Below are 19,516 nucleotides of genomic sequence, written 5' to 3'. Positions count from 1 at the left end.
ATCTGTCTTGTGTTCCCAACAATGTCCAGTTTCATCCAAAATGTGTTTCTCATATCCAACCAATTGCAACAGTGGTGCATGTTTACAGTAATCAGGCCTAAATAACCACTTCAACTCGTAACATTAATGTTTAACAAACTTTTCAGTGCTCACTAAGTACTTATTTCCATCAGACACTCGAAGTCATGGGTCAACAGCACTGTCAGTGAGTACCAAGGCGAAGCATGAAAAGTATCTTCCATTATGTCACTTGTCAATTCCTCCTTCAAACATTAATAAATGTCTCACTGAGCTGAACATATCTAATTAGTCATGTTCCAATAAAGGAAACCACAAAAAGTAATCAGATTTCAACAATTCAGCAGAAACGCTTTGGGGTGAATTTTTCTTCTGAGTATACTTTGGAAGGCTAGCTAGTGGAATGGACAATGATTAGTCCCGGTGGGAGGCCTAATCCATTTAGAAGGCTGGGCCATATTTGTATCGAGTGCCCTGGGCCTATCTGCTAGCTCTGGACTATCACAATTTCAGGCATCCCAACCTACTTCCAGTACGAAGAATGCAAGTCGGTTGAGAGATGGAGGGATGGGGGTTGCAGGGGAATCTCTAGATAAGGGGAGCAAATTCGTGACCAGTCTGCATGTGGGACCTTATCAAAATGTTTGTTAAAATCAATGTAGAATACATCAAACACACTCCCTCATCAACCTCCCCTGTTACATCCTCAAAAAATTCCATCAAGTTAGTCAGACACAACCCTCCCTTATCAAATCCATGTAATCTACAGGATAAGCTGAGAGGTGATTTAGACTTAGTGTACTGGAAACAGCTACTTGAAGGTAAATCAGTGTCAGGGCAGTGGGAGGCATTCAAGGAGGAGATCGGGACGGTTCAGAGCAAGTATGTTTGCTTAAAGGGACTAACAAATCTAGAGCCGCCTGGATGTCAAAGGATATACAGGGTAGGAAAAAGAATAAAAGGAAGGTTTATGACAGATACTGAGGGCTAAATACTGCAGAAACTCTAGAGGAGTTATAAAAAGTGTAGGGGTCAAATTAAAAAGGAAATTAGGAAAGCAAAGAGAGAGCATGAAAAAAATGTTGGCAAGTAAAATCAAGCAAAACCCAAAGATGTTTTATAAATATATTAAGAGCAAGAGGATAACTAAAGAGTGGGGCCTATTAGAGACCATAAAGGTAACTGGTGTGTGGAGGCAGAAGATGTGGGTATGGTTCTTAATGGAAACTTTGCATCTGTTTTCACAAAAGAGAAGGGTGATGCAGACATTGCAATCAGGGAGGAGGATTGGGAAATATTAGATTAAATAAACATGGTGAGAGAGCAAATATTAAGGGGTTTAGCAGCTTTGAAAGTGGATAAATCCCTAGGCCCGGATGAAATGTATACCAGGCTATTAAGAGAAGCAAAAGAGAAAATAGCAGAGGCTCTAATCATTATTTTCCAATCCTCTCTGGATAGAGCTGTGGCACCGGATGACTGGAAGACAGCTAACGTGGTACCTTTGTTTAAAAAGGGAGAAAGGGATAGACCGAGTAATTACAGGCCAGTCAGCCTAACCTCGGTGGTGGGAAAATTATTAGAAAAAATTTGAAGGGCAGGATAAATCTTCATTTAGAAAGACACGGATTAATCAAGGACAGTCAATATGGATTTGTTAAGGGAAGGTCGTGTCTGACTAACTTGATTGAATTTTTTGAGGAGGTAACACGGAGGATCAATTAGGGTAGTGCATTTGATGTAATCTACTTGTATTTTAGCAAGGATTTTGATCATGTCCCACATGGCAGACTGGTCACAAAAGTAGAAGCCCATGAGATCCAACGGAAAGTGGCAAGTTGGATCCAAAATTGGTTCAGAGGCAGCAAAGTGTAATGGTTCATGGATGGTTTTGACTGTTTACAGTGGGGTTCCAAAGGCTCAGTACTAGGTCCCTTGTTTTGTGTGGTATATATCAGTGATCTAGACTTGAATGTAGGGGATATGATTGAGAAGTTTTCAGATGGTACTAAAATCGGCTGTGTGGTTAATAATGAAGAAAGCTGTAGACTGCAGGAAGATATTAATGAACTGGCCAGATGGGCAGAACAGTGGCAAATGGAATTGAATTAAGAGAAGTGTGAGGTTATGCATTTTGGAGGGCTAACAAGGTAAGGGAATACACATTAAATGTTAGGACACTGAAAAGTATAGAGGAACAAAGTGACCTTGGAGTATATGTCCACAGATCCCTGAAGATAGCAGGCCAGGTAGATAAGGTGGTCAAGAAGGCATACAGAATACTTGCCTTTATCAGCTGAGGTAAAGAATACAAGAGCAGATGGGTTATGCTTGAACTGTATAAAACACTAGTTAGGCCTCAGCTAGAGTACTGTGTGCAGTTCTGGTCAACACATTACAGGAAAGATGTGATTGCACTAGAGAGGGTACAGAGGAGATTTATGAGGATGTTGACTGGACTGGAGAATATTAGCTATGAGGAAACATTGGATAGGCTGTGTTTGCATTCTTTGGAACAGAGGAGGTTGAGGGGAGACCTTATTGAGATGTATAAAATTGTGAGGGGCCTTCATAAAGTGGATAGGACGTACATATTTTCCTTAGCCGAGGGATCAACAACCAGGGGACATAGATTTAAAGTAATTGGGAGAAGGTTTAGAGGTGGATTTGAAGGGATATTTCTTCACACAGAGGGTGGTGGGGGTCTGGAACTCACTGTCTGAAAGAGTGGTAGAGACAGAAACACTCAGCACATTTAAAAAGAACTTGGATGTGCACTTGAAGTGCCGTAACCTACAGAGCTATGGACCAAGAGCTGGAAAGTGGAATTAGACTGGATAACTCTTTGATGGCCAGTGCAGGCACAATGGCCTGAAATGACCTCCTCCATGCTGTACATGTCTATGATTCTATGATTCAAAGCAACAGTGACCAAGTTGGATTATTGGAGCCTGGAAGAGTACTCCTGCTCCTCCCAGCCACCAGCTGATGTGTGTTCCGGAAAGCTCAGTTTAGAATTGCCAATCATGGTCTTAGTGATGTCATAGGAGATGAATTTCTATTCTAATTGCACCTAACTTCACGGGTCGCTTTGGTTACTAAGTGTTAGGCCCTGGTGAACATTGCTGTGCCATTTCTGCTAGGCTGAAGGGTTGAAAATTCAGCCCTTAATGTTTCATTCTTTTAGCTGCAAAGAATTTTTTTCTACATGTGCATCCTGAGTATTAGCTTGTATCCCAATGCAGAACAAATAATCATTACAACAAAAGCATAATGCTATGTATGCTGGAAACCAGAAATAAAAACAGAAGATGCTGGAAACACTCAGCAGGTCAAGCAGCATCTGTGGTGACAGAGAGTTAGGACTAGACTTTCCCTAAAGCCCCTCAACACCCGATTGCCACCCAGAAAAAATGCTAACGTTCTGCAACCATCGCTAGTGCGAATTTCCAAAATTAAAGTAAAAAATATCGCCTGGCGAGAAAATAGATCTTGCACCAATATTCTTGGTGGTTTCTCAGCGGGTAAAGGCGAAACTAGGTGAAACGGGTGGTTCGAAAAATGTTTTTTTTAACTTACTCTGAGGCTGCTGTTGGGCCTAGGGATGCGGAAAACTTAAAAGAAAAATGTCATGAAAAAAAATGTTAAAAACATTCCCAAGATAGTTTTACAGTTAATCGCCATTTTACAATTAAAAATAAATAAATAAAGAACCTTTAACTTACCTTTCTAAGCAGAGTACTCACCTACCACCCTGTTTCAGCTGCTTTCACAGGGCGGTTCCCTCGGCGATCTGGACGGGCTTCCGTTGAGACCAAACTTACGCCCTGGCGATTTTCTCGGAGGTGCACTTCGGCAGTTTGCTCCCGGCGGTCGTTTTGAGATGTGGGCGGTTCCATTTAAAAAGTAAGGGGGAAAATTACGCCGGGCGGGTTCTCTCATAAAATCAGCTGTGCCGTTGAAAAAACCGTCGAAATGAACGTGAAAGTCTCCCCCAATGTTTCAGGTCGATGACCTTTCATCAGAACTGGAAGAGGTTAGAGATGGACAGTTTATTAGCAAGTGCAGAGGCAGGAAAAGTGAGGACAGGAAAAGAACAAAAAGGAGGTCTGTGATAGGATGAAGGGTAGGAGTGATTAAATGACAAAAGTGATGATTGTGCAATGCAAAAGGGTGGTAATGAGACAAGTATAGAAAATATGATGTCTCAGAGGAGGTTTAAATGGTTATTGCAGAACAGCAGAGAAGGGGGAAATAAAAAATCTGTCAAAGCAACATGGCTAAGGAGTGAGGTGGAAGAAAGACAGGTCATTAAATGTTGATCCTGGTTTCCTGCATTTTATGCTCTGCAATATGCTCTGCAGTGTGTGTAGAGGGTGCTGAGGGAGTTCTTCACCCTCTCATTTGTTCCCCTCACTTTCAGAAGTAGTTTTTTAATGCTAGAATATATTCCTATAGGTCCCAGCAGTCCTCATTCAATTGGTAATTCTTCATGGGTAACCCTAGATGAGAGTGAGTGCCAGAAGTATATTCTGACTATGGGCGATCAGTGCCTCTGAGTATGATCCTGTTTTCATCCAATGTTCACACTTTCATAAAAATAAGTGCAAGCTGTAGTTAGAAGTATTTTAACTATGTAGAAACAGACACACAGGGATAACATTATTTACAATACCACAAAAAGAGCTGTTAGGTAACTTATTGTAATAGCAGAAAATCAAACTAATGTATTTGTACAGCTATGAAAAATTTAAAGTTGATCTCATGATCCAAAGTCCATAAATAATACATTTACTGCCATGCCTATTGATAACTCGGTGCTCTAATGTCACATACATACAGAATATTTAGCATGTATGGTAAAAACATATATATTTATAAATGATGAAAACTTTGTACTAAAAAGAAAAACATAAAATTGGCTCTGCCAAAAGTCAAACTCTATGGTTGATACTAAAGAGAGACCATAGAAACCTGCATAACTGAGCCACATCATAGACAATGGATAAAGGGAGTATTGATCAATTCCTGAGCTGTGTTCCATAAGTGGTAAGCAATTGCTCCAAAGATGTGGTCCCAATCAAGGGGAATATAAAATTGTGGAGGAAGCTCAGTTTCTGCCTCACTACTGCTTCCAGCCTCCCTCCTCCATGCCTGTGCTGATCCTGAGAAGAGAACATGTGTTGCTCCACTAATTGAAGGCACCAAGATGTCTACAAAGCATATGCAGGCCTCAAAGCCTGAGCCAACCCTAAGTATGCATGAACATTTATTTACTGGGGTTACTATATTACAGGCCTTTTTCTACAATAAGGGCATGCATTTTGGAGTCAGATGTTTTCTTTAGTTAAAGCAATTCTAAATATATTGCACTTCCTTAGATCCCAATCATTTATGGACTGTAGATATTATTTGATTTTAGGTCAGTATTTTTTCTGTTATGTAATAAACAATCATTTTATTGTTGTAAAGCCATGATTAAAGTCTGGAGCTTAAAACAATGAAAACACCACTAAATTGTGTAGGGATAAAAAGGTATTTTCCCAAAATCAATAAAGAATAAAGTCACATTGTGCCTTTTGACCCTACAGCTATTATCATTTTTATTATTACCATGTTACACTTGTTGTAAATTGTTTAACATAAATATTTCATATATATATATATATTGTCTGGCTCTTGTTACACCACTCAGATCCAGCCAACTGTAAAGAGCTCTCTATAGTGTCACCATATTGCCCCACAGTAGTAATAACAGTCACTGGCTCAGAGGATATAATTTACTGCACTTTAGTTGCAAAATGATTCATCTTACACATTTCTGTGAGCACATCATTGTCGTGTTGGAGTAAGACCTTGCTATTGATTTGTGATCATTGACATTTTATGTGTCAGCAAATGAAAAAAGGACAAAAATGGAATCTAGTCTATGCACAAAATACTAAGTACCTCTTTATTTCTCGATGAAAAAATAACATTGGTTGTCTTGCATATTCTGCTGTCAGTACATAAGCCTGCAATTAACCACTATATATCATGCATCAAATGGCTTTAATTGTTCATTGTCTTATCATTGCCAAGCATGACAAAAGAGCAACTAAAATGATGAAAATACAGCACATTATATAGAATAAAGCCATTCAAGAAATAATTCTAAACATATATGTGGTTTATGTTTGTTTGGGACCTTCTATGTGCATGAAAGAAAACTAATCATGCACTGGCCCAGGAGACTATTGATCTTAGTACTGCATCCCGAGTACCCAGTCCTCTAATTGTTATCCACAGTTAATGAACAATAACTACTCAAAGATTGATATTTTGCAGACTGTTACTTTGCATCATAGGTAAAGTTAAGGTATTGATTTATGGAGTGTATGTAATTCCATCTTTCCCCATATGACATCCATACACATATTTACTGACGGAATGAATTCTGATTTATAAGTTTTTAATACATTTAAAGCTTTGTTGGAAATTAAGACTGCAGGATGTGCAGAAAATTATATGAATATAAAATGCACAGTTTCATTGATTTTCTATAATCTAAAAGCATAGGATGCGTAATATGGATCTGACTGATTTTGAATTAAACTAACTAGTATTTTCATTGGCAAGCCTATTAAATATACCTTTCAGCACCAACATATTATTCAAGCTAATATTTAAAATAATTTGTCATTACTAGGTTTAAAAACTGCAGTAAAATTAATTATCTTTGGAAATCAGTACGATAGTATCCAATCGAGAGATTTCACGAGAAAGATGTCCAATATTCCCATGTCATCTACCCTCAATCGTCATGCAGTTTCAGAACCTTGGAGAGCGATTATCTGCGCCTGCATCTCAACCGCAGGCTTAAATTGCATTTTCTGTGTCATTACACAAATCTATGGAAATGTGACTTTTGTTCGCCTGGATGTCTCTCCCATTTCCTTCTCTCCTCTCTCGTTGGCCTTTACCTCTCTCTATTCCTTCCTCAGTTATGACTCACTTTCTCTCTCTTTCTTCGCCTTGTCCCCATCATCTCTGGACCACCCAATTCTTCCTCAGCCCTTTTCTCCTTTATTGTTTGCAATTGTTTAAATATTTTTGAGATGCACACAGCTGTTTTCCTTTCCCTGTTGGCGTCTGATGTCACAATCAATATTAATATTAGCATTGTTTAGCCCAATGTATTTGTTGAGTGTTTAATGTAAGTCGGGTGTGCAGTATACGTTCCCTGAGCACATGCCGAGAAAGTTTCTTACTGTTTAGGTTCAAAGGCATTGCGAATACAGTCGGACTTAAACATTTAGGATCTCACTTGCTCCATGAGCAAGGAATAACGATCAGCCTTATTGAATTTCTATCATCAATACTGGAATGTAGAGGTTCCTGCAGTAACGTTGGGTTTGAACCATCGCATATATTGATTTTAAATTATCTCACAGTCTATCAGTATCTACTGTTAGGCATAGCTATAACAACAATGAAGGCACGTACAATTGTTTCGCCAATTTGCATATCTGCAATACATTTGCAGAAGTACCGTTGATTAGAAACGCCATGTAGTCTAATAGAAGGGAAGGGACTTAAAATAATTGGCCGCACAACATATTTATTAGCAACTGACATTTGTTTTGTCCTTCGGGAATTCTCAACTCCACTTTGCGTAGCGTCTGAGTTGCATCTTACATATTGTTTTAAGACATTCTCGGATTCCAGTTACAAAGCTCACAGTTGCGATCTGCAACCACAGCGCGTCGGCTATGTGGCAGACGGCCGGGATGCACACGTTAATTATTTGAATAAATATATGACTGCAGCACTAGTAACTGGCCAGACTTAACTAAGTATTTGGGCACTCTACTCCACATGTGCCACTTTCTTGGCAGACCCTCTCCACCAGCGGCTTAATTGGAACACAAAGCTGGCGAGTTCCAAGCGGATTCCAGATGTTTTAGTCAGCTCCACTGTCATTACATGCGCGGCTTGTCCGCACTTTATCACTGCGCAAAATCACCAGCACCATTCTCCGCCCAGACAGCTCAGCCACAATACATTTGGAAGCAACGTGTTTCCCTGCACATTACCACATATTCCAAACAACAGTTCCCGAGGAATCCCGGTGCACATTGTCACCAACAAACATCAGTCGCCATGCCAACAGCAAAATTCTCCAACACTCTTATCTCCAATGATGCCAATCAGCAATAAAATAAAAAGTCAACGCTCTTACCTTGCAGTCATCGATGCAACTTTTCACGGAGTATTCTCCCGATGGCAAATACTTCTGAAACAAGATCTGGAACTCTTCGTATTTCTCCTGGGCGTGCTGGTCTAACCGTTGATAAGTCTCAACGCATTGGACGCAAACCGTGGCATCGCCATCCATCACTCGGCTCAGGTCGCAATTCAAGCCCTCTGGTGTAGACATCCCGGCAAACAGTTCCGAAAGGGTGTAAGATTCACAGAAGGAAAGGTGGAAATTGCTGAAAGACAGCGGCGAGGATCCAACGCTCGCTTCCGCACTCGCGCTTCCACAGATAGACTCGGCATCTTCAACACTAACACACTGGTCAGATATACAATGTGGGTGACACGTTTCTATTTGCCAGATAGGCCTGGTGGTATTACCTATAAAAATACCATGTTTGCCACTGCTGATGGTGTTCCTTGGCTCTTCAGGTCTGAGGGATAAGGGGGAAAGTAAATAATTCGCTGCCGTTGGGTCCTCGCCCATGTCTGCCAAGGTGCCTTGCTCCTGGTCTCTGGTCCTGGTCAGATTCGCCTCTGCACACAGCCACAAGTGATCAGATAGCAGGACCGTGAAAAACAAGAGAGATGCTAAAGACAGTCGCCATTTCTGGGCTCGTTCTGAATCCGTGCAGGGCTTGTCGTTCTGTCGGGGGACATACCAGATTTTTAATCCGTCATCTTGCTGCCGACACATCCAAGCGCCCTTGGTCATATTGTGGTAAAGTACAGCACCGATCGAGTCCACAGTGAGTGCTCCTTTCCCCCACTATACATTGACCGGGATTGTCTCTCTGGTTCTGTTTGATTGTTATTGTCTTGGACGTTTGCTCAGGTTGGATCTGGCTCTCACTCTCAGCAAATGGTCAACTGTTGCCACCCAATCCGTGGAAGCAAGCAGATGAAAGCATGCACCGTCATATCAGACTTATCCATGACTCTCTGGAGGAAAACCTACTTCTCGGTGATAACATGTTCCTGACGAGGATGAGCTTCTCTCTCCTCTCTCCACTCTGCAAGATTCAGATCACATCAGCCTCACACATCCAACCTCATGAGCATCCGATCAAAGAATTCACTAAATGCGCGCACAGAAAAAAGTTCAAATATTTCTCCTGATCCCGGCAAAATGTCGCTAGCTTTGGCGTTTGGAGCGCCACAGTTCTCTCGGTTGGTTGTTAAGTTGCGGCCATCTTCGCCCAGAAACACCTCTTATTTTTTTTTGTTTGGGGGCGGGGGGGCGGTTGAGGAGGACGATGTTTTGCGTCATCTCCAGCTCCGACATCTCTCCATCCTGGCACATTCAGCTGTCTCTTCTTAGAGAGGAAGGGAGGAGTGGGAGAGGGGAGAGACACACACAGAACCAACTCAGTGCTGCTTCACATCAACATCATATCTTCAGGTTAGTTTAAATGATGTTGTGAATCCAATCAAACGCGAAATGAGCTGCGATTTGCTAATTTCATAAGATCCCTGAGTGAAGTTACGAAGAGTTAAACATATACAAAAAGTGCCACTTCGTATTGTTCCTTCATTCAATCATTAATTAAGCTGTTTGGGTCCGGGCCAGCGGCGACGAAGCAGCATATTTTTTCACCGTTAGGAAATGTACTCCGAGATACACTTTACGCTTTGCAGCAGCACTGGGGGCGAAGGGTCCTGCAGGTTTGCACTGAGTCCCTTACTGCTGCCCTGCGCAATTCACGGCGAACAGCTGCAAATGCACAATTCCGGACCGTCAACCCGTGATAACACAAGCGAAGCAAACTCAACCTTTTAAAGCTGCCAGTTGCTATACAAAATCCTGCTGCAGTACATGCTGTTGCTGCAGTATATGTCTGTGAAATAGCCAGCGTGTCTAATCACTTCAGTATATGCACTGGAGACGACAGACACTTTGCGTTATTGACCGAGTGCCCCTAACCCCAAAACAACAGTTGTTGCAAAGTGTGATCTATTAACTGATCAGTCTGGGTGGTTGTATTCCAGCGTCTCACTGTTGCTGAAGACGAGTGTGTAAGAGAGTCGAAGTTCGTTCTATAGTGCCCCTTAGTGTTATCACACAACTTGCACCTGCCATGCTTAGCTTATTTGCATTCCTTCCCAGTCTGAGAAGCTGTGACGAGTGAAAAGGAAAGGATAAAAATCTCAACTCCTCCGGGTACAAAAATCCGAAGCTGCACGGTAGACATTTGGGACTTGCCCCGCAGCTTGTGCGGCGGGGTTTGATCGACTCAGTCATGTTTGAACAGCGTGAGGATAGAGTGACATTATTGAATCGGTGTTCCTCGAACAAATCACATCGTCTGAGGCAGGAAAGCTCGTGGAATCCTATGCAACATGGCTCGGATTTCAATCCATGCGAGTTTGTTTAGACTGCAGGCATGCGGAATTTGAGAAGTTGAAGATTGGGACAGGGCGGCAGATTTGTGATGAAATAACTGTTTTAAGTTTCAAAAAAACATGGTGAGAGAAAAGAAAGGCTTGCATTTATATAGCACCTTTCACGACCTCAGAACTTTCCAAAGCGCTTTACAGGCAATTTGTAAAGTACTTTCGAAGTATAGTCACTGTTGTAATGTAAAAACACAGCAGCCAATTAGCACACAGCAAGATCCCACAAGCGGCAACGAGATAATGACCAGATCAACTTTTTTGTGATGTTGGTTGAGGTATAAATATTGATCAGGACACCAGAGAGAGCTTCTCTGCTCTTTTTTGAAGAGTATCCTGGGATACTTTACTTCCACGGGAGAAAGACAGCACCTCCGACAGTGCAGCACATCCTCAGCACTGCACTGAAGTGTCAGCCTAGATTTTATGCTCACGTCTCTGGGCTTGAACCCACCACCTTCTGACTCCAAGGTGGCAGTATTATCACCGAGCCACAGCTGCCCAGTGTAGCAATTAAATCGACGATGAATTTGTAAGACCTAATTATCCATTTCCAGTTGCAATTTGCCAGCTATATTTAAATTGTACAATATAATGTCTCAGATCGTCCAGGACATTATTATGCCAGGCAATGATAGGCTCACCGCCATTTCCGTTTGATACAACATCTTGCAGTAAATATCATAATGCACATACTTTTGCTGCACCTTCTATATTTACGAACACATCCTGCAGACATACGGTTTACTGTTTTTTCTTTTTTTAAGTGATACTTACTTGGAATAACTCGGACAGTTAAAGAAATAGAGAAAACAAAACGACCTCGATGTGTATCCCACAGAAATACAGGGCCATTTTGCTTCCCAGTGAGAGAAAATAAAATGCAACAGTTCTTTGGAGGTAGAAGCAGTAAGTCAACTCAATAAAACAGTGCTTTGTCTAATGTATACACACAATTAATTAAATACGCTATTTGCACAACCCAATTAAATTAAAAATGTCATGAATGGTGGTGAAGGGAGGGTGAAATGTTTCAGGACAGTTCAGTATTAGAAAACTGTTGTCTGTATAATGCGTAAAATATGTTCAAAACATCTTGGGATCCTGCATGTTTTCAATCAAATCACAGTAGGGAGATACTGAGAAATGTAGTCCAGTTTAATAATGGCTGATATTGCCAGTGTTCAGTTTGAAGGCTATATTATTAAGGTTTATGCGGCCAGCAGTAAACAACGCTATAATACTGCTATAACAACCAGAAATATTACATACAGAGTCTCCCAACTAAAGGTAAGTCACTGCATACTGTTCAAATAAGGTAATTTTTGTTCTTGAAACGTTCAGGATTCGATTCAAATACGTTGCCTTAACAGCTAAATCCTCGCCGAAATGGACAGTGACTTGAGTTGCATCACAATCAGACGTGAAATACGCAAATGTGGAACGTTCCATAAACTTTTGAAGCTAAAACATAAAGATAGATAGCAGAGAATTGAATAAACATTAAGCGATCAAAACGTTTATTTTACAGGTATATTGCCAGAGGCAGGAGGCATAAACTGAAACGCAAGTTTTCCAGAAAAGTAATGCTAGTATTTGTTTAACATCGCCCTCTAGTGGTTAGAATATTGTATAGATTTAACAACCAGTATAGAAGACAATTCATTACACAACTTTCGATTAATACAGAACAAGGCAATGATGATATATAGTGGGTGAGATAGTTCTGGGCATGACACGGATATGTCAGCCTTGGAAGGAGTGCTGCACAGATTCGCCAGAATATTACCAGGGCTCTAAGGGTTAGATTATGACGAGAAATAACATAAACTAGGCTTATATTCCCCGGAATATAGAAGGTTTAGGGGTGATTTGGTTGAGGTTTTCAAGATTTTGAAAGGAATTGATAGGGTAGAGAGACACATTTTCTGCTGATACAGATCAGCCATGATCTCAGTGAACGTTGGAACAGGCTCAAGGGACTGAATGGCTGACTCCTGTTCCTATGTTCCTGTGCTGCCAATATCAGAGTGAAGGAGGAGGTAGTACAGAAATTAGATAGGATAAAAATAGATGAGGTACTGAAAAGTTTGGTAGTGCTCAAAGTAGAAAAGTCACCCAGTCTATATGGGATACATCCTTGGTTGCAGAGGGATGTAAGGGTGGAAACTGCAGAGATTCTGGCCACAATCTTCCAATTCTCCTTAGATACGAGAGTGGTGCCAAAGGACTGGAGGATTGCAAACATTACACCTCTATTCTAAAAAAGGGAGAGGTATAAACCCAGGATCTACAGGCCAGTCAGCATACTGTTGATGGGGAAACATTTAGAGACAATAATCAAGAACAAAATTAATTGGCACTTGAAAAAATATGGGTCAATAAATGAAAGCCAGTATGGATTTGTTAAAGGCAAACCATGTTTGACTAACATGATTGCATCCTTTGATGAAGTAATGGAAAACGTTGATGAGGGTATTGAGGTTCATGTTTTGTATATTGGGGGTGAAATTCGATATTGCTGGAAAATGGGTGTTGGCACACAATACGAGATGTGCTTGTATCCATTCAAAAAGCACAGGAAGCATGTCAATGTGATGCTGCCTTCTAATTACCATGATTGTAGTGCTGACAGGCTGTGCACTCAGCAGGTGGCCAAAGTTCGCGTCACTGGTATGAGGCTAGCTTAACTTTAAGCTAGCCTGCTTCTTTTTAGGGCACTTTGCAGCTCTTAAAGCTGAGCTGCCTTCTACAGATAAAAAAATAAAATTGATTCAGCTTGAGGCAGTCTGCACCTCTTCAAGGTGAGCTGCTACCTGCTGATCAAAAATGGTAAAAATGCTCCAGCACTAACACAAATGGTTCAACAGACTAGGGAAAGGGCACGCAGAGTCTCGGACACATTGTCCAAGCTTTGTACAGAGGGTGAATACTGGAAGAGATGTCCTCTAACCACAGGAGGCCAGGAGGCCCTCCAGAAGGAAGAATGTGGGACCAGGTCGCCGAGACACACACTGCCAACAGTGCCACCCTAAGGACCTGGCTTCAGTGCCCAAAGAAGTTTTATGACCTCAAATGAGTGGTCAAGGTCAGTCTTCAAAAGCCGTCTCCGACCAACTGCACCACTTGTCTCACACATTGCTCAATGCATGACCTGCGCCCCCCATCTCTCACCTACTAATATCTCTAGTAAACACAAGGCACACTTCGCATTCCTAGCTTCACCTCACACCCTTGGCGAAGACAGTGCTGGCCATGCCTGGCTGAGGCATGGCTGAGCCCGTAACCAGTGGTGGGGCTGAAAATATCCAAAATGCTGGTATCCTCATACTTTATCCTCCTTCTCACATCTCACTTCCCTCTCATCCCATTATTTCAAGCTGCACATGGTGTAAGCATGCAACTCTTGCTTTCCCCCCTCCCCTCACCACAACCCTACCCTTGTGTCTTCCTCATTTAAGGGCACACAAGAAATCTAGCCTGCCCAGCCAGTGGGTCAACCAGAAGAGGGAGAGGAGAGAGCAGAAGAAGAAGAAGCATTGTCAATCGATTTTACACTCTCAGTCATCAGCTCTTCAAGGTCATCCTGCAAGGCCATCTACAGTGTCCCCCACTGAAAGTCTGCAGCCATCCACCAGCTATGCTGCAGTCACTGGGGGAGCACTGTGTGACAGCACTAGGGCAGGCAAAGGCACATACAAGACACTAAGGGAATGCACAAGAGCGATTAGTTAATTTTTTGATGAAATATTAGATGCATATATGCATAAAGATGGATTGGAAATATTGCATTGTGGTGACTTTTATTTCAGCTTTGTGGCAAAGAGGATTCTCTGATAGTCAGTAACAGAGGGAAAGTAAGGTGTGGGATTAATGTTGAAAGGGGAATTGGGGTTGTAATCACTTGTACCACAGGTCAATGATTTGATCCGGATATACCGGCCAGAAAGGGACTGTCTGTGTTGCCTCCTTCCTTCCGTCTGAACCCTCCTCTTCTGCTTTTTCCTCTTCTGCTTCCTCCTCTTTTGCCTCCTCTTGTAAAGAAAGAGGCCTTCCAAAGCCATGCAAATGTCCAGCAGCACTTCCTGCACTCCCTACGATCTTAAACAGCTTTAAAATATATTGTATCAAGCTACTACTCCAATAAAATGTAAAGAAACTGGTCCAAAAGCAAAAATCTAAGCAAAGAAACACAGCTGTGCCTCCGTTGTACTGCTGCACGCACATTCTGCCATGTGTGGTTTTGAGAGTGCATTATTAAGAGTGGTGATGTCCAAAATCACAGATCGTGTGTCAATTCAGATGTTGCATGCCGATTGACATCACAATCTGGATCATTTAAATGTGCAGTGCAGCCCACCTGCCCAAAATGACAGCCACCGTGTTCCGCTCCAGAGGTGGGCGGAAGGAAGGTGGCCGTTATATTTTCTTCCAAATCGGCCTTAATGGCCGGCACTAAAGGCTCCAATGTTGTGGCCATGGAATTTTAATAGGCATTTGATAAAGTACCACATAATAAACTTGTTAGCAAAATTGAAACCCATGGGATTTAAAGGAGCAGTGGCTGCGTGGATACAAATTTGACTAAGGGACAGAAAGCAGAGAGTAGTGGCTGTTTGACAGACTGGAGGGAAGTGGTGTTCCCCAGAGATTGATGTTGGGACCTCTGTTCTATTTGATCAATATTAATGACCTGGAATTGGGTATACAGGGCATGATTTAAAATTTGTAGATGACACAAAACTTGGAATTGTAGTGAACAGTGAGGAGGATAGTAACAGATTTCAAGAAAAAAAAGAAAGACTTGCATTTATATAGCGCCTTTCATAACCACTGGACGTCCCAAAGCGTGTACTTTTGGAGTGTAGTCACCATAGGAAATGTAGCAGCCAATTTTGGGCATAGCAAGCTCTCACAAACAACAATGTGATAATGACCAGATAATCTGTTTTTGTTATTTTGATTGAGGGATAAATATTGGCCAGGACACCAGGAATAACTCATCTGCTCTTCTTCAAAAAAGTGCCATAGGATCTTTTACATATACCTCGGCTTTACGTCTCATCTGAAGGACAGCACCTCTGACATTGCAGTACTCATTCAGTATTGCACTGGAATGTCAGCCTGGACTTTGTGCTCAAGTCTCTGAAGTAGGTTTTGAACTCACAACATCTGCCTGTGAGGCAATGGTGCTACCAACTTAGCTACAGCTGACATAGAGGACACAGACAGACTGCTGAAATGGGCAGACACATGACAGATGAAATTTAATGCAGAAAAGTGTAAAGTGATTAATTTTGTCGGAAGAATGAGGAGCGGCAATATAAACTGAATGGTACAATTTTAAAGGGGGTGCAGGAACAGAGAGACATGGGGTGTATGTACACAAGTCTTAGAAGGTGGCAGGACAAGTTCAGAAGGCTATTAAAAAGCATACGGAATCCTTGGCTTTATAAATAGTCATAAAGTACAAAAGCATGGAAATTATGCTAAACCTTTATAACATACTGCTGAGGCCCCAGCTAGAGTATTGTGCCCAATTCTGGGCACCTTGAAGGATGTCAAGGCCTTACAGAGGGTGCAGAGGAGATTTACTAGACTGGTACCAGGGATGAAAGACTTCAGTTACATGGAGAAACTGGTGTTGTTCTCCTTACAGCAGAGAAGGTTAAGGGAGATTTGATAGAGGTGTTCAAAATCATGAAGGGTTTTGATAGAGTTAATACGGAGAAACTATTTCGAGTGGCAGAAGGATTGGTAACCAGAGGACAGAGATTTAAGGTAAATGACAAAATAACCAGAGGTGAGATGAAGAAAATGGGTGGTAGATGCAAATTCATTAATAACTTTCAAAAAGGAATTAGATAAATACTAGAAGGGGAAACCTTTGTAGGGCTATGAGGAAAATGCTGGAGAGTGGGACTAATTGGATAGCTCTCTCAAACAGGCACGATGGGGTGAATGGCCTCCTTCTGTGCTGTTCATTGGTATGATTCTATGATTGTGTAAGTGCTCCCAATAAATTGGTTTTCACTGCTGGTGAGTACTATGAACCTGATTCCCAAATGCCATCAGGATCCTTGACCTAGTAATGGAAACCTGATGTTGCACTAACTGTCCCTCATTTCCTTTCACCTAGACTTGCAGAGAGGAGGCGCAATTTGAAATAAGTTAATCCAATCTAACAGCCTGATACTCTGCCTTTGGTGGACAGTGACAACTAGCAGCAGGAAAAGGCTGCTCTTAATACAGCCATCAGATTTTGGGGTGGAATTTCCCATGTATTTGCACCCAGGGACCCGCATAATTGGGGCGTAAAGCAAATACCCAATGTTAAAGATCGAGGAAACTCAGGCGCAAATGTATTATGCATTTCCCCGAATTTCCTCCATCTTTTACGCTCATTTATCGATCCCTGCCCCCTGAATGTGTCCCAGCTCAATATAATGGCTCCACCCCCCAGGCTAAACAGTGGTATGCATGAATTTCCTGCAATTACACTGGTTCAAAATGGGTGTGAAATTATGCCCAGTATTTTAGATGCAGCATAAACAAAATCATTTTTCTAGTGTTTTAATATGATTTTATAAATGATCTTTTAAAAAATAATTATTGTCACTGAGACCTGCACTGTATTTTCTGTTTCTTTAAAAGTATTTTTATGACACCAGGATGAGTCACATTAAAAATTGAAAAGGTTTCGCATTTGTATGTTCTTAAACATGCTGGGATAGAGTTTCCGCTTTAGGTAATCCAGCACAAAATTGTGCTTAATATTGTGTTAGTTTTCTGAATTGAAATTTTTGCTCAAGTTTCTGCTCAAACTCATTTTCATATCACCAAATATAAAATCTTCCATGAACCAGTGTAATCGGGCAGCGTTTTAGAACTTAATTGTTTTTTTTCTTGCAATAAAAAATACTCCTTGATATATTTTAGCATAGTAACCTAATGCAGTTTCATTAATACAAATGAAAATACATTTATCACAATGAACAAGCATTTTTAAAAAGAGTGTCGAGTCCACCACCTGTGAGTAACCCGACTTTAAATAACTGAAAATGGCTTTAATAAAAAATATACAGCGCCACTTACCAGTTTCATTGGTGTACAGTAGTCAGTTTCTTAGTAAATGAAATACTTGTTAATATTTAAAAGCTTTTAAAATATGTCTATTAATGTCCTTGCGCCTAAAAACATGCTTGATTTTAAGAGCCTCCTCAAAGTCCCACAAACGGGCGCAATTAGCGAAAACTCACGATGCTGATTATTTAATTCTGGGGACATGGCCAGTTTTGTGGGTGGCGCCGACTTCCAGCATTATGTCTTCTAAACTGGCGCAAAATCTTGCAGAAACTCAATTTGCACTGAACGTAACTTATGTTTGAAATTTGGTGATCTTTTATGCTGGGTTGGCTAATTTTGGATTAAACACGCTGGAAATACCTGCATAACCTACCCCTCTGTCTTTTAGATCAGACGTTAAACCGAGGCCTCATTTGCCTTCTCAGGTGCTATTGCAAGAAGGGCAGTGGAGTTCTCCCAATGTCCTGGCCAACATTTATCTCTAAACCAACAACTAAAACAGATTATTAAAAAATATTTCTTTATATATTTAAGAGAGCTAACATGGTGTGGTTTTATTAATAAAGCTGAAAATTGGTTTATCACAAAAAATAAGCATTTTTAATCAGTGTCTAGTCTACCACTTGTGAGTAACCTGATTTTAAATAGCTGAAAATGATTTAAAAGAAACTATGCAGAATCATAGTTTTATTGGTGTGCAGGCGTCAGTTTCTTGGAAAATTATTTTTTAAATATTTAAAAGCATTTAAAAGGTGCCTATTAATGTCTTTGCATCTAAAAAACAGCTTCATTTTACGAGCCTCCTTGAAGGGCCACAAACGGACGCAATTAACGGAAACTCGCCATGGTGATTAATTCAATTTGGGTGTGTGGCAGTTTTATGGGTGGGGCCAGTTTCCAGCACAATGTTTTTTAAATCAGTGCAAAAGATTGTGGAAACTCAATTTGTGCTGGATGTAACTTGCGCTTGAAATTTCTCGATCTTTTGCGCTGGTTTGGCTGATTTTGGGCATACTAGTGGAAACTCAAGGCCTAATGTACATGAATGATGCTTCTATTTCTTCAAACTTTAATTTTCATACTTAAAGAAGAAATATATGTTTTAAGTTCGATGCTTTCCTCGGGTCCTAATTGTTTGCACTGATTATTGCTTGTTGAAGATAACTTTTAAGTCCCGGTATTTGCTAATGAGATTGGCAAGATATTTAGATTTAAATTGACAGCGGTAAAATAGGCGCATGAATGAATGTAATTTCAGGCGCATCTTTCTGATTACAACGACACAGGAAATTCCACCCCTTTATTCATAACTCTTATCATTTCATGACTGGAATTCTGTTAAACTCCATTAACAACAGATAATGTTTCAAACTACAATTACAAAAATTAAATAAACCAAAAGGGGAAATACACAAACGACAAATCCAGCTTCATTATTGTTGTACTTTGCTACTCATACTTCATGTATTAGAGTATAGATTGTAATCTATTACAGAATTAATTTATAGAATCAGCTCAAATATTTCTGAAACTTAAAATATATAATTATCCTGTTGTAATGTAGGTTGCACTTTTGAACCTCCATGGCTAAGAAGATTAATGGAGAATAGAGTTTTGTTCTAAAAGATCTCCATTCACAGAGAATTAGATGCAAATTTATATGCATCAATTAGAAATAAGTGCTTTTGGAATAAGTCTCAGTATTGGGTCCACACTTTAAACCCATATGGCTAAGTCTTTTGTATGTGTATTGAGGAATATCTGGTTTAAACATCCCTAA

The 19,516-nt window shown here is 40.8% G+C and overlaps 1 protein-coding gene across 1 annotated transcript in view; it reads right to left on the bottom strand.

Annotated features, from left to right (window-relative positions):
* The window catches only part of LOC139274598 (NALCN channel auxiliary factor 1-like), a 41,926-nt gene extending 32,955 nt beyond the window's left edge, over positions 1–8,971 (bottom strand). The window contains exons 1-2 of the mRNA XM_070891277.1: positions 8,240–8,971; positions 3,598–3,616 (exon numbers count right to left, since the gene is read on the bottom strand). Coding sequence (XP_070747378.1) covers positions 3,598–3,616; positions 8,240–8,971 — 751 coding nt within the window. The remainder of the gene's footprint in view (positions 1–3,597; positions 3,617–8,239) is intronic.
* Positions 8,972–19,516: the final 10,545 nt, after the last annotated feature.

This window comes from Pristiophorus japonicus, chromosome 10, assembly GCF_044704955.1.
Source record: "Pristiophorus japonicus isolate sPriJap1 chromosome 10, sPriJap1.hap1, whole genome shotgun sequence".
Taxonomy (NCBI): Eukaryota; Metazoa; Chordata; class Chondrichthyes; family Pristiophoridae; genus Pristiophorus; species Pristiophorus japonicus.
Note: the sequence above shows the minus strand (reverse complement) of the source record. Positions and strands in the feature narration are given on the sequence as shown.